At 43.7% G+C, this 13,808-nt stretch overlaps 1 protein-coding gene across 1 annotated transcript in view; it reads right to left on the bottom strand.

Annotated features, from left to right (window-relative positions):
- The window catches only part of LOC108230989 (mitochondrial calcium uniporter dominant negative subunit beta), a 16,877-nt gene extending 3,402 nt beyond the window's left edge, over nucleotides 1-13,475 (bottom strand). The window contains exons 1-3 of the mRNA XM_017407679.3: nucleotides 13,000-13,475; nucleotides 1,114-1,183; nucleotides 839-1,006 (exon numbers count right to left, since the gene is read on the bottom strand). Coding sequence (XP_017263168.1) covers nucleotides 839-1,006; nucleotides 1,114-1,183; nucleotides 13,000-13,116 — 355 coding nt within the window. The 5' untranslated portion in view covers nucleotides 13,117-13,475. The remainder of the gene's footprint in view (nucleotides 1-838; nucleotides 1,007-1,113; nucleotides 1,184-12,999) is intronic.
- Nucleotides 13,476-13,808: the final 333 nt, after the last annotated feature.

Here is a 13,808-nt window from a genome sequence, read left to right as displayed (position 1 = left end):
CCCCCCCCCCCCCCCTCTGAAGCTACAACATTCTTTATACAACTTTTTTTTCCCTTCTTTTTTACCCTTTAAGGCTATTTTCGGAGCACCTTCGCAGCTAAAACACTTGCACGGATCATTAGAAGGTCCAACCTCACTTGGTTTATGCTTTAAGGACATCTGGATCTGCCACTCACAGAAATATCTCTGTTTATGGTTGTTACAATTTAACGCTCTTGTTTTTTTTTAAATTGTTACCTACAACGACACTGACTTCCTTCAAAATGATGGTTTTTTAACCAAGAAACAGGAGAATGAAAATGGTTTAGAATAAATATAGATACTACTTTTAAATGCATTTCCTTCTGTGTTTCCATAACATAATGAAGCAGGATTATTGTGAGATTCAGACTGAAGCTTTGGTGACTTTGTGAACAGCTCAGCAGTCAAAAATAGGTTCTTGTGTCTATAATGACAGATTTGATGTGAAATCAAACATCAACAGAGACACTTTGCACAGACACGTAGCCAGCCTGGTTTAGATGGCAGTTTGGGTTTATACATTCATAAGGATAAAATTCACAATATTTGATTTAAAGGCATTTTTAACTAGATTGGAAATATGTATATAGCTTTATGGTTAAACTCCATTTTGAAAGCTTTCCAAGTTAAATTTGTTTCAATTTAGGAGTCATGCAAGCACAGATCTTGGTAGTGAAAACAGCCTCGGTCGCTTAGTGTTCAGAAAAGCATAATTTCAAAACCTTCAGGATGTTTCTGCAATGTCACAAACCAGACGGCGTCCACCTGCAGGCGTCCCATCAACGCGCTGCTGCGTGCACCGCGCGCAGACTCGTACCTTTAGAGAAAACGGACGCATCGACTCCGCTGTCCTCCCGCTGCAGGTCGGCGATCAGGTCGCCCACGGTCATCAGCATGGGCCTGAGGAAGAACAGACACTTCTCGTTCCTGGATGGCAGCGGCACCTCCAGCACCAGGCGGCCATGTTTGTACTTCAGGGACACATCTGCAACACAGCGAGAGCCGACCTTTACGGCGAGCCTTAACCAAACTGAGGAATACATTTAAACCCACAAACGTGCTCATCGTGCAGATGTAGTAACAGGAGCTTACCACTAGATGGGGGCAGTGTGCTGTAGAAAAGAGCTGGGCAGTGTCTGAGCTGTGGAGGTCTCAGATTAACCTGAGCAGAAGGAAAGAGGGAGAAAAAACTGAAGTAAAGGAGTTTACACTATTTGTTCTTGGTGTTCCCACCCACACACCACTCCTTTAGTAAACAACCCTATCATAAGATATTGGAGAGTAAACAGATGGAGACAGTCTGTCATAAAACCTTTTCAGCTTTTTCCTGTTTTGTTTTGTCCCCCCTCCCTTCTCCTTTAATGTGAAATCAGACCAGTTAGTTAGTAATCCAGATGGCTCTCATTTGAAGGAGCCGCTGCTCGCTGATGCGTTACCCTTTTTCATTAATTTCAGGTGCCTGAACTGAATGCTTGATGTAATGCTGCCGTGCGTCTCTCAACGAGAAAAAAACAAATCCTTCAGTGTCCCCTGATAATGGACAGAGCATCGATAAGAAACAATCGGAGAGTGCAGCCAGCCGGAGTACTTCCGTGTCCTGTAGTTGCCATTCAGTGGGTGTAGTCCACGCAGCTGAAATGTGAACTCGCTCATTAACCCCGCGGGAGTGCAACTTCTGCTTCGAGTCCCAAACACTCAGAGGAGTCGGCTTATGTCAAAGTTATTTTAGCACAGATATGTCCAACAACATAGTAGCTGAATATCAAAACAACTGGCTGTTTTAATGGGTTTGCTAAGGTCTGAGTCTTGACTTGGTTTGATTCCAAAAAGGTACATCTTTCTGACAGTTTCATTAAAATCCATTTCCATTTCACAGAGCAGAATGAAACAATACCTGCACGTCATCGCTCAAACTGATTTCATCCCGAGTCGTATTTGAGCTGACGGGCAGATCCCTTCAGCGTGTTCGAGAGCGTGTCCGTCTGACAGCCATTGATGCGGCTGACGTTGTCACCCGTCCTTTTTATCCTCCAGCTCAGAGTTTGTTCAATCAATATTACATTAAAAGAGGACCGGGGGAGCCGTCCGTGCCATTTCACGGGTGGAGAAAAGAAACAAACTCTCAGAGCGCAGGCCAGCCCCGTTGCCCTTTCCGCTCCGCCGGCGGGGAGCTGGGGCGTTAACGAGAGAGCAGCTAAGAGGCTTTAATCAAAACGGGACAACAACTGTCCACGAATGACTTCCAAGGTTAGAACCACAAGTAGAAAGAAATCATATAAAAAGGAACGTACATATGAAATAAATGTGATAATTATTACATATTTTTTAAACTACAATGACTTTAAGCTTAATAAAGTGACGGTTCAGGGTTTTGGTTTTTTTTTTAAGTGGGGTTGTACAGAAAGGTTTTGAACAGTTAATATCTCACCTGTCGTAGACAGCTTTTTGGACAACCTCAGTTTGGAGAAAATGAGATTAGCTTTTACTGGACTGATGGCTAGTCCAAGCAAACCACGACTAAAGTGGAATGCTGCTATCTGTAAACAACTCCAATTAAAAAACAAACAAAAAAAATCATTGTGGTTCATATGAACATCGTTTTACAAATCTTTACACCATTGGTAATTTTGCATTTGACAAGTATTCCAACAGAAACATCATTCTCTGTAGATAAGTGTATAATGCAAAACTGTTGACAATGTAAAAATGAAAAAATAAATAAATTGCATTCCCACAAACCCTTTTGAAATTTCTGAGACTGAAGATGTTTCGATGGCAGCAGTGCACCTCGTTCTTAGCTTGTAGATCTCTAACCCAAGGTCGCTCAAGGAGCCATCGACAACAGGTTAGATATTAGTTCTTCACAGACCTTCCACATGACCCCATTTTCAAATCATCTGAACCACTTCTTTTTAATAAAGTTACGCACACATCACATAAGAAAAGACTGGAGTTTTTAAGCCACAGAAAGTGATTTAAATGAAACCATTGTTCGTTCTTAGCTTTGACCACGTGTTACTTTACAGCTGCACAGCTGCTTCATCAGCACGCCAGCTGTTCGTGGCCAACCTGAAACAGGATTTCGGTGTTTATATTTGTTGATGATATCATGTTACCCAAAAGGACATGATCACCCGTCCATGGAAACATCAGCAGATGGGACAGCTAATCTGAGAAAATCCTGTCATCAAAGGGAATCGGCCTTTCTTGATGATAAAATCATTGTGAAGTTGTTGCTTTCCCACAATTTTTATTAAATTTAAATTTAACAAAGATGGCTAAAAATAAAAATCCAGGAAAACCCCTTTGACTGACTGAAAGTTTGAAATCTTTCCACGCCGTGCTGCAGCAGCTGTAGCGTTTTGGCTCGGCTGAGCGGTGCAGACGCTGTGGGCTGAGGACACGTACTGTACAGCAAAACGCTTGAAAATAAATTCAATCCGCAGCCGCTCCGTCAGCAAACTGTTCATGTTGGAAATACTTTAACAGGAGAGTGAGCCGAGCAATTTATATATACACACACAGTACATCCAGTGCGATGGAGTCCTGTTAATAAAGAAACAGCGGCTCTGAAGCTGACCATTGAGGGTCAGGCTCCACGGCGGATGAGATTTTCTGGATACAGTATGTGTGCGTGCAAGGTCACAGCCCAGCGCCTCCGGGGCGCCGTGTATATATTCCGCGCGCACACATTGCTAATTCCTTTCTAAATCAACTGAACGTGGCCTCGGTGACAGATAATACGACCTGAGAGCTGCGTGATGAATAACGGTTCATTTTCACAGCTACGCTTCTGGGTTTTCTATTACTGCTGCTCAAAACGCACTGCTTTATAAAGGCTTCCTCCATTAGTTTTGTTTCTGTGTGCATTTGAAGCTACGTGTAGCAATGAGAGCAGCATTCCTTGAGGGAATGCATATCGCCCGCCGCCGCGCATGTCTTTAAACTTAAAGTTTTAAACTAAGCTATCACTCCGACTGTGTTGGGAATGAGTCTTAAAACTACTACTGCGTCGAATTTTAGCTAAATATCTACAAGTATCACTGAGTTATAGCCTTTTCTGTGTTTGCTACTATCAGTTAGCTGTGGAGGCCATGTTGAATTGGGTCGACTCCAAAAGGTTACGAGTTGAAAACGTATATACGACCATTACTTTCAGAGAGTTTCATTCAAATCTGTCCAATGGTTGATGACATATTGTGCTAACAGACAGACAAAAACACACCTGGGCAAATACACGATAACCTGAATTTCAAGACAGCAAGCGATAACAATGCATGCCCTCACTGAAAGCAAACACTGGCAACAGCACACACCTCCCCTCAGACTGGAACAATAAAACTTGTCTGCTCGCCACTACTGAGGTCCCCCCCCCCGCTGAACAGCTTTCAGTGGTAGACCAGGACTGCTTCTTTCAAAAAATTAATAAATAAAAACACAGTTAAGACAGCGGCTTGAAGGCCAACTCAGAGCCGCGTCATTACGTCACATTAAACATTTCTTTTCCAGCGCAGCGGTTGCTCCTCCCCACTGTTGAACTTTGAATTTCTGGAGAGGATCAGAGTTCAGGGAGACACTTCAGCACCACTGATCACAGGGCTCGTCTCCTCCGTCCTGCAAGCAGACGGCCCAATGCCAAGAGTCAGCACTCTGCGAGCGCGTGTTGCACGCAGGACTTACCAACGCCAGCTGGTCATATTAAAAAGCCGTAAACATTTACACACGGTGCTTTAAACGGGGGTTTATGAATTCAGTCCGTTCTGGAGGCAGCTGTGTCTGCAGCGATGCATGGATCTGCTGCCCAGTGCTACATGACTGCCAATTAAAAAGAAAGAAAAAGCACACAAACTGGAGGACAATGACAGACTGGATGCACATCTTATCCCACAGCTAATTTGACTTCTTGCTCGGGCCGAAGTGGTGCATTTTGCCTTGAATTAGGCAGAGTAAGAGTGAAGCAAGGTCAGAATTTCTAACCGCGGCGCTCACATTTTCATAGGCTGCTGGTCTCACTGAGCCCGTCTCCATCTCCTTACAAACATGGTTCTTCGCTCTGGCCCGGCCAAGAGATGGTGCCGAGCTAGCGCCAGCAACAAGCCAGGACTTAAAGTGGTAGGAACAGAAAGAGCTGGTGTCAAATGAGATCTGGCTCTGGTTTAGCGCTGGAAAAAAAAAACCCTACTTTGACTACAGACAGTACAAACAGAACCCAGGAAGCTTCTGGAGAAGTGCTGATAACCCTTAGAGTTCCATGTCAGTGTGTTGGAATGCTAACAGTTTGAAAACACAGTTAAACCATAAATCATAATATATTAATAATATTTCAGGTGCCATGCATTTATGTCCTGCCTGCGAAATACATATTTGGCCAATCAGATGGACTCTCCCTGTCTGAGTTGCCCACACCAAGTTTAAATGATGGTGGCCAAGAGGCTAAACCACACAGAGCAGAAGAGCAGAATGCAAAAAAAAAAGTGAGTTTATTTTAAATAATATTCTTTTTCCAATGTTTTAACAATCTTATTGCAACTGCAGGTTTTTCTAGACATGTTTTTTTGGTGTGTAAAATGTGGCAGATTCCTTAAGCAAAAAGCTAATGCTATGTTGGTCATATTAACCTTTTTACCTGTTTCCACTGTGTGGCTAAGCACAAACGTTGTGTTGCTTTTTCCTCAAGGTCAGGAAATTATTTTACCTGTTTAAATGCACGAGACGGGAAGCCATCCATTCCACAAAGCGTGGAAACAACGAGGTCTACTGACGCCCATAACCCACAGGTTCAGCAGGGCTAAGCCCTTACAAAGAGCCGGACACACCCATCGATTGCATGACACGGAGGAATGCAACACGCTGCAGATCGCACACCCAGACAAGCCCGAACACGACAAACACACGACTAACAGGCAAGCACGCCTCTCGGAGGGCCTGCTTGATTTCTCGTTGCCTGCCGCGCGAGATATCGACCTGCTTATCAAAACAAAACACTTCTTGGTTTTGCCACTGATCAATACTCCCAGGTGGTCTCTTAATACCCCCACCGTCCTTCACAGAGTCCTGCTGTTAACTTGGAGCTGCAGAGATCGATGCTGCACATCTGCCCCTCATTATCAAATCGTTACTTCCAACCGCTCCGTCATATAACCATCAGCTGAGGGTGTATTTACCCCCTGAGCTAGTAGTTTCTTATTAATGCGGTGCCAGCACAGAGAGATGAGGGGAGGGGAAGAAGCTCTTTGGAGTCGGGAGACAAACTGCAATCTCCCTCCACAGGAAAGGCCACCACTTCCCGCTATGATCCTGGGTGCGGAGTGGTTCTCCCCCCTCCCCTCCCTGCTTGTGGTCGTTTAGCAGGTCACCCCATTATGAATCCTGTCACAAGTGAGCTATGGTTGGATTCATATAGACCCCCTAAAGGAATCTCCTCCCACTCTCACCACAGACTTCATATCATTACTCAGACGAGACCAGCTTACAGCACGTTACTCACATGACTGGAAGCAGGGAAGGAAACATGTTGAGGTATATAAAGCAGTGGCTAAAAGCTGGGGTGAAAACCAAAGGTTGACGGGAGGAGAAACTGAATTACTCCTCGCCACCAGTGGGACTGGGAACAGCCTGCACGCTGCCGTGAAAATGATTTGCAGGGGTTCATTTATCTTCGCTTATTCCAGGTAATAATTTAATTCGGCTGCATGAGAGAAGGGACAGCGGTGGGAGAAATGCGGCTGCGGCGTGGAGCGTTTTACTCACACAGGGTTAGGTAACCTTATAGATAAACAGGACAACAACACAGAAGAGGAGAAAAAGTCCAACCTAATGCATTTAAGGCACAATAAGTAAGGGGAAATGCCTTTAGTTAAGTAAGTCCAGGAAGGAAAGTGTTGCCGTTTCTGGCAGCTTTCCCAAAAGACATGCTGCTATATGAGAAGAGGAGAATTGTCAGGCTGAAAGGACTTCTCATTCGTGTCTGCTGAATGGGTGGAGCAGGACGACAACCAGTGGATGTTCTCACACTTAATCATCGCTTTTGCACAAATCTCTCACAGCCTGAGGATTCTCCAGCCTGAAAACTGCAAAGAAACGCTGAGCCACACAACCAGCTGAACGCAGAAACGAAGGAAAGTTCAAAAATGGAAAAAAAACAACAACACTGGTTTAGGAACTCGTTTAGTGACTGCAAATATTGAGAACTGGCACATATATGAATCTGAAAGAAAACATAGCTGCCCTGTGCCGACAATAGCTCAAAACTCCCACACAAACTTCACCAACTGAATGCATCAGATTTCCCCCGTCACACATAGCTCGTACCCATTAACTTCCCTTAGCCGTCACGACATGTTCTGCCATCAGGTGTAATGAGTTCGCTGGGGGGAATGTTCCTTCTGAACGTTTTCACAGTGGGGCCTAAATGATCACAACCACGGATAATAGAAACCTTCTACACAACACTTCATTGCTAACAAAGAATTAAGTAAAACATCATGCAAGTTGTTTGCCTCTATTCATTAGAAATATTCACCTCCCAGCACCCGGCTGTCATAAGCCCTAAATGTAGTCATTTACTAGAGTCACAAGGGTAGCACGTTCATTTCTCTTTGTTAGTACACAGGACACTACGCTTTAAATCCTGCTCCAGACAAAACAATTATAGGTCGGTGGTGTTCTTAATAAGAAAACAAGTTACATGTTTGGTTTTCTACAATTTGGCTTGTTCATCAATAACACTTACCCTTTCATTTTAATGAATTAATAGTCTTCAAGTGGCAAGCTGTACCGTGGATATAAAATGTCCTCACAATCTATATAAGCACACATATCTTCACATAAATATCTATCCATCTATTGATTGATAAATATAAAGATATATTAGATTTATAGATATACGGTGTACATATCAACTTTCCCAAAAGCATGTGAGAAAGATTTTTGTACTCTGATGACACCAAAGTTGAACTTTTTGACCACAATTCAAATGTTCCAATATGACCATTCCCCACAGAGAGACATGGTGGCGGCAGCATGGTGCTGTGGGGTTGCTTTTCTTCAACTGGAGCTTAGATTTTAGTCAAGGTGGATTTTAGTCAATGATGAAAAGTTCCAAATACCTTTTTATTCTCACTTAAACTGCCCATTTGTCTGCTAGACAGATGAAGAAATCAACAAAAGAACAGCTTCACCAGTCCAAAACGTAAGCGTTGGAATGGCTCAGCCAAAGTCTAGAGCTGAATGTGGGTTTGGCCTGAAGAGAGCTGTGCACAATTTAAGCTTAAACACTTTTGGAAGAACGAGCAGAGAAACATTACTAAGTCAAGGTGTGGCATGCAGATAGACTCGTCCCAAGAAGACTGAAAGCTTTAATTAAATCAGAGGGTGTTTCAACAAAAGACCGTTTAAGGCCGTGCACACTTATACAACCAGGTTTTTTTATATCATCCGTCTCCACTTGAATCATGCAGGACATACAGTGTCATAGTAAAGGTGATTAAATGATTCATCATGGTTTCATTTTTTGTTTTTACATAACCAAACCTGACATGTTAACAGGGTTATGTAGCCTTTTCATATCCATTGTGATTCTGCAAAGCCACTGCTCAGGATGTGAAGTCATCAAACGTGTGTTCAGTAAGCAGTGAGGCAGCACACATCTGTCTGTGAAATCGAAGCAGGATCACATTCCAACTATCCCAAAACTAATGACATGAAATGTGCTAATTATCTATCTATCTAATTATCTGAATATACCTCCAGGCAGGATTTGGCTTAGGCTCCTTATCTTCACTGATGGACAATCTCAAGGCATCAAAATACGAGAAAGAATTGGATAACCTGGACAACACTTTGGGGAAGACCCTTTTCCATCCAACATGACAGTACTCCAATGTACGAAGAAAGAACTATAAACACATGGTTTGATGAGCTAGGTGTGGAAGGACTAGAGCTCTGACCCCATTGAGCCCATTTGAATGACCACCAATTTCCCACAGAACCACTCCAAAACCTTGCGGAAAGCTTTCCAAAAAAAGTGGAAGCTATTAGAGCTGCGAAGGGGGACCAACTCCATCCAGTCCATCGTAGTCAAATACGTTTATCCATACAATACAGTAGCGTCCAATCCTGGTCCTTGAGAGCCACCATCCTGCATGTTCTAGAGGTTTCCCTGCTCCTCTGCAAGCTCTGCAGAAGCCCGTCATTCACTCATTCATTCCAATCAGGTGTCACAGCAGAGAAGCACCTAAAACATGCAGGATAGTGGTCCTCCAGGACCAGGATTGGACGCCACTGATACTTACAGTATGTGACACGAATTCCAGATAGAGTACACAAAGGCAAACGTGACAGAAAAGTCAGTCCTGACACGCAAATAAAATGGTTGAGAATAAACAAAATATTCCCAAAGGCTAAATCCCACGATCCTCATAAAGATGCCCACCATCTGCCATGCAATAAGATGGAAGTTTCTCCACTTTTAACTGAAACTTTGCCATCAAGGAGCCAAACAAGAAATTGTGGGTTTGAAACAAAGCTGTGGATATCTACTAAGTGAGGTACGGGTCTCACAATGTCATATCAGTTACATGTGGCTTCTTGTCTGCCGCTCAGCCATGACATGCATTTTGGTGGCTGCTGCTGCCACAACCGGCCTCGCAAAGATAGCAAAGGAAAGAGAGAAGCTTTTACTGGAACAAGTTTATCTTGCAGTGTAACAGCAGCCTTGACCAGCTGTTAGTTGAAATGCCTACATTTCCAACAGCAAATGACTGTTTCAAAAGTGATGTTGTTTTAATTTTGTGTGAAAAAAAGAAAAATCTAAGACCAATCAGTCATGTAATCCTGATATTTCTGCACACATCGGTTGGCATTATAAAATAAAGACGGAAGCTGCATTTAAATCAAATCAAGGAGGCCGAGCACTTCAAATATTAACATTTGTTGTCCTCGACGGGCACTTGAAGAGAAACCACCTACAGGAGTCAGAGGTCGACTGACGAGTTTCCCTACGGCTGATGCCGATCTTTAGAAATCGGGGTAACCGATGTACAACACCAGTTTTTATTTTTTAACTTTTGGTTAATATGTATTTTTCAAGTGTTTCAAGAACCTGTGCAAGTAAAAATAATACGCAGAAATGACAAAGAAGACAAACTGATTTTGTATATATATAAAAAATATTAAAAAAAAAAAGATTTTTAATGTTCTAAGAAGCCAAAATACCATCTTGCTTCTAAGTAACCTCTTCCAGCAGTCTCTCATCACTTTGTTTCCTCAAACTGCAATTCATTAGGAGTCAAAGGGGCCATAAACCAGGGATTTATTTTGGCTTTGTCAGCCACCTGCATCTTTTAATATCACAATTAAACGAACCGCGCCTTTGCATTTTCTAATCTACCAACTCCTGGAGTGACTTCTTCCGCTTCGTCGAGTGGCACCTACACGAGTTTACGTTGTGTCTTTTCTTACAGCTCATCTTATAATAGCCCTATAAAAACCCGCCACATGCTACAGAGGGTTCTGAAATCGGACTGCTCAGCAGATTTCGCCGTTTAATAAGCCGATCTCGTATTTGAAGTGTTGTACTTGTTTATAAAAACAGAAAAGAAGAAAAAAAAATGCTGTAGTGCATTTTTTTTTAAATCCATCTGAATTCCAAATGTTTAGGAGATAAGGTTGCAGAGAATTGCCTTCCAGCTTCAACAGCACCGTGCGAGATAAATATATCTCCAGAACGGGGTTGTATGAGAGCGCTATCTGAAATGTGGAACTCAGCGGCTCCAAGTTTTGTATAGTTTTGTGCAGTCTAAAAGTAGAACTCCACTTTGTCATTCTTGCATGAGTTCTGGGTGAGTCATTACAGCTTGTCAGTCAATCTTCCCTCAACGAGGAGGCCATCATTGAGGCGTTCCTGCAGCCTGAGGTACCATCTGCAAGCCTGAATCGCAGCTGAGCGGTACATGTTGAAGTTCACCGCCATGCGACAGACAACTTGTTTGTGATACCGTGACGGCTACACGGTCATGGGAGGACAAATGCTTTCCCTTCTTTCAGTTCTAGGGGTTTTCCGTATCAGGACAAAAACAAAAACGAGATCCTAAAACAGGGGTGGGCAATCCTGGTCCTCAAGGGCCACCATCCTGCATGTTTTACTTGTTTCTCTTCTCCAACACAGCTAATTTAAATCAATGGGTGATCAACAGGCTTCTGCAGAAGAAGAAGAGGTGATTTAACCACTGAATCAGGTGTGTTGGAGCAGAGAAACGGGTAAAACATGCAGGATGGTGGCCCTCGAGGACCAGGATTGGCCACCCCTGTCCTAAAAGGATTCAAATACAATGTTGCTGATGTCTTTTCTCCTTGGCGTGGTGTCAACACACACCTGTACGCACCAGAGGAACGGACCGCTTTTTATAGAGGCGGTCTCACTAATGATGATCAATACATTTAATCAGCATCTGGCTGCTACTTTCCCTCCTAAATCCCAAGGCATCCATTTTTTTTCCACAGCCAGCATTTTCATTCTGTCTTTGTTTTGTTTGTTTGTTTCTTATAATACAAACCTAGTGGAATGTATGTCTCAACACATAAAACCTTAGAACTGAAATATGGTTCACTTTCTCATTCCTCTGCTGACTGTACACGCTGCAGTATTTCCTTCCTGCACTGCTCTCACAACTGCACGCTGGTGCAAAAAGCCATTTGCTGTGCTCCTTTGAGTAAAAAAAAAAAACAAAACAGAAGGGATGGTGGTGGTGGTGGTGGGCGGTTGACGCCCAATGATAAATGACAGTTCTCAAGAGACAAACACTTAATGATGCACCGCAGTGACACATGATACGAGAAAGGAGCGGTTTCTGTGCTCCGGGGACTGGATAATGTACGGCAACAATATCTATGGGAATCTTGGGTGGCAGGACGTACGCTACACTGTCAAAAGTATTCACTCGTCTCTCTTTCCACACATAAGAACTTGAGTAACATCCTATACTTAATTCATAAGGTTTAATCTGATGTTGGCCCACTCTGCTTCTATAACAGCTTCAGCTCTTCTGGGAAGGTTTTCCACAGGTTTAGGAGTGTTTTTGGGAATTTTGGACCATTCTTCCCGAAGCTCATCTGTGAGGTCAGACTGATGTTGGACAGAAGGCCTGGTTCTCAGTCTCTGCTCTAATTCATCCCAAAGCTGTTCTGTCAGGCTGAGGTCAGGACTCTGACAGAACAGCTGACCGTGGAATATTTAGAAGTGAGGAAATGTCAAGACTGGACTTACTGCACTGGTGGCCTCCTGTCACGGTACCACGCTGGAAGTCACAGAGCTGCTGGGAGCGAGCCATTCTTTCACAGATGTTTGTAGAAGCTGTCCGGGCTTGATTTTATACACCTGAATTCAATGATTAGGGCGAATACTTTTGGCAATGTAGCGCATATAAAACCTCTTGAGACCCTGTATTCTGATATGATACCCTGTTCAACTTTTAAGTTTATGTTGTTTTTAATTAAAAATTAAAAAAAAAAAACATTGTTCAAAAACAATGTTTGTTTGTTTTTAACACTTACGGTCCTCTACTACTCCCAAATAGCTAGGGAAAATTAAAAATAAAAAACACCAAACAAAAGCATGGATCACATGAGGATAAGATTGTCTGGCTGGGGGGGCACTGGGGATTTACAGTGGTGGCCTGGCTGCCCCCCTCTTGGTAAAACGTAGTGGAATAACTTGTTGTTTAATGAGTCTTAAAGGAAAACAACAAGAGACAGAAAAAAAGAGAGCGACTAAAGAATGTATCCAGTCATTAATAACTTGTTTATCTAACTAAAACACCCCCTGGATAGAAACTAATGTTCTCATTTTAGACTTTCCACAGCAAAGTGTTGAGGGAAAGTCCTCTGCATCCGCCTTGAACAAAGCAGGAAACAGCAGCTTTGCTTTGGAGCAGAAATAAAAAAAAAGCCTCTGGCGGACTGTCTCTGGCTTCTACTCACCTGGTGAAGAAACGCGACGGGACGAGCGGATCCGAAGCCGCAGCGTCGAGGCTGAACACTTCCCCAAAGTCTCGCTCCAACTTTACCGAGCACCATCATCCGCACCGCAGCCGCCATCGTCAGCCGTCCTCCTCCTCCTCGGCTTCAGCTGGCTTCCTGCCGGGGCATACCGAGGGAGAATTCCTCCGCAGTTCAGAGCAGTGCCGTGCGGTTCCCCGCGTTCAACAGAGCCGCAGTTTGTGTGGAAAACTGAAGGTGACAGCCGCGGGACGGAAGGAGGTCGAACAGCCCGAGCCGCATACCGTTTCCTCCTGACGACGCGTGGCTGGCTGGCGGTGCCAAAAAACTCCGCTTCCTTTCTCTCTCCGCCCGCTCCGTGTCTCTGGGCGAGGCAGCCGGCGGGGACACACCCAAAACCCCGAACTACACCCGGACACCGTCACCTCCTGCCAGCTCTTTGAGTTAGCACTAGTTTAAACTAAAAGAAAAACCAAAAAGAAAGAAAAGAAAAGAGCGAAGCGGTTAGCTGGTTAATAACAGGGGCGGATTGGGAAGTTATGCGCCCCCTGGGCACAAAGGTGCCACTGGCCCCCTCCAAAAAAACAAAACAAAACACCCACACAGCAGCCACAAACACAATGTAGACAACGAAGTTGCATAAACCACAAGTTTTTGATCATTTCATAGAGTACATGTATTGTTTCTGGAATGTATTTTGAAAGTGAAAGCAGAGCTGTAAGGTTTTTATCCGTCTCTCTGTGCGTGTGGGTTCGATTTTTTTCTTTACCATTAGCTAAATATCACCTGAA

The sequence above is a fragment of the Kryptolebias marmoratus genome, linkage group LG3 (assembly GCF_001649575.2).
Source record: "Kryptolebias marmoratus isolate JLee-2015 linkage group LG3, ASM164957v2, whole genome shotgun sequence".
NCBI classification, from domain to species: Eukaryota; Metazoa; Chordata; class Actinopteri; order Cyprinodontiformes; family Rivulidae; genus Kryptolebias; species Kryptolebias marmoratus.
This window is presented reverse-complemented; position numbering and strand designations above follow the sequence as displayed.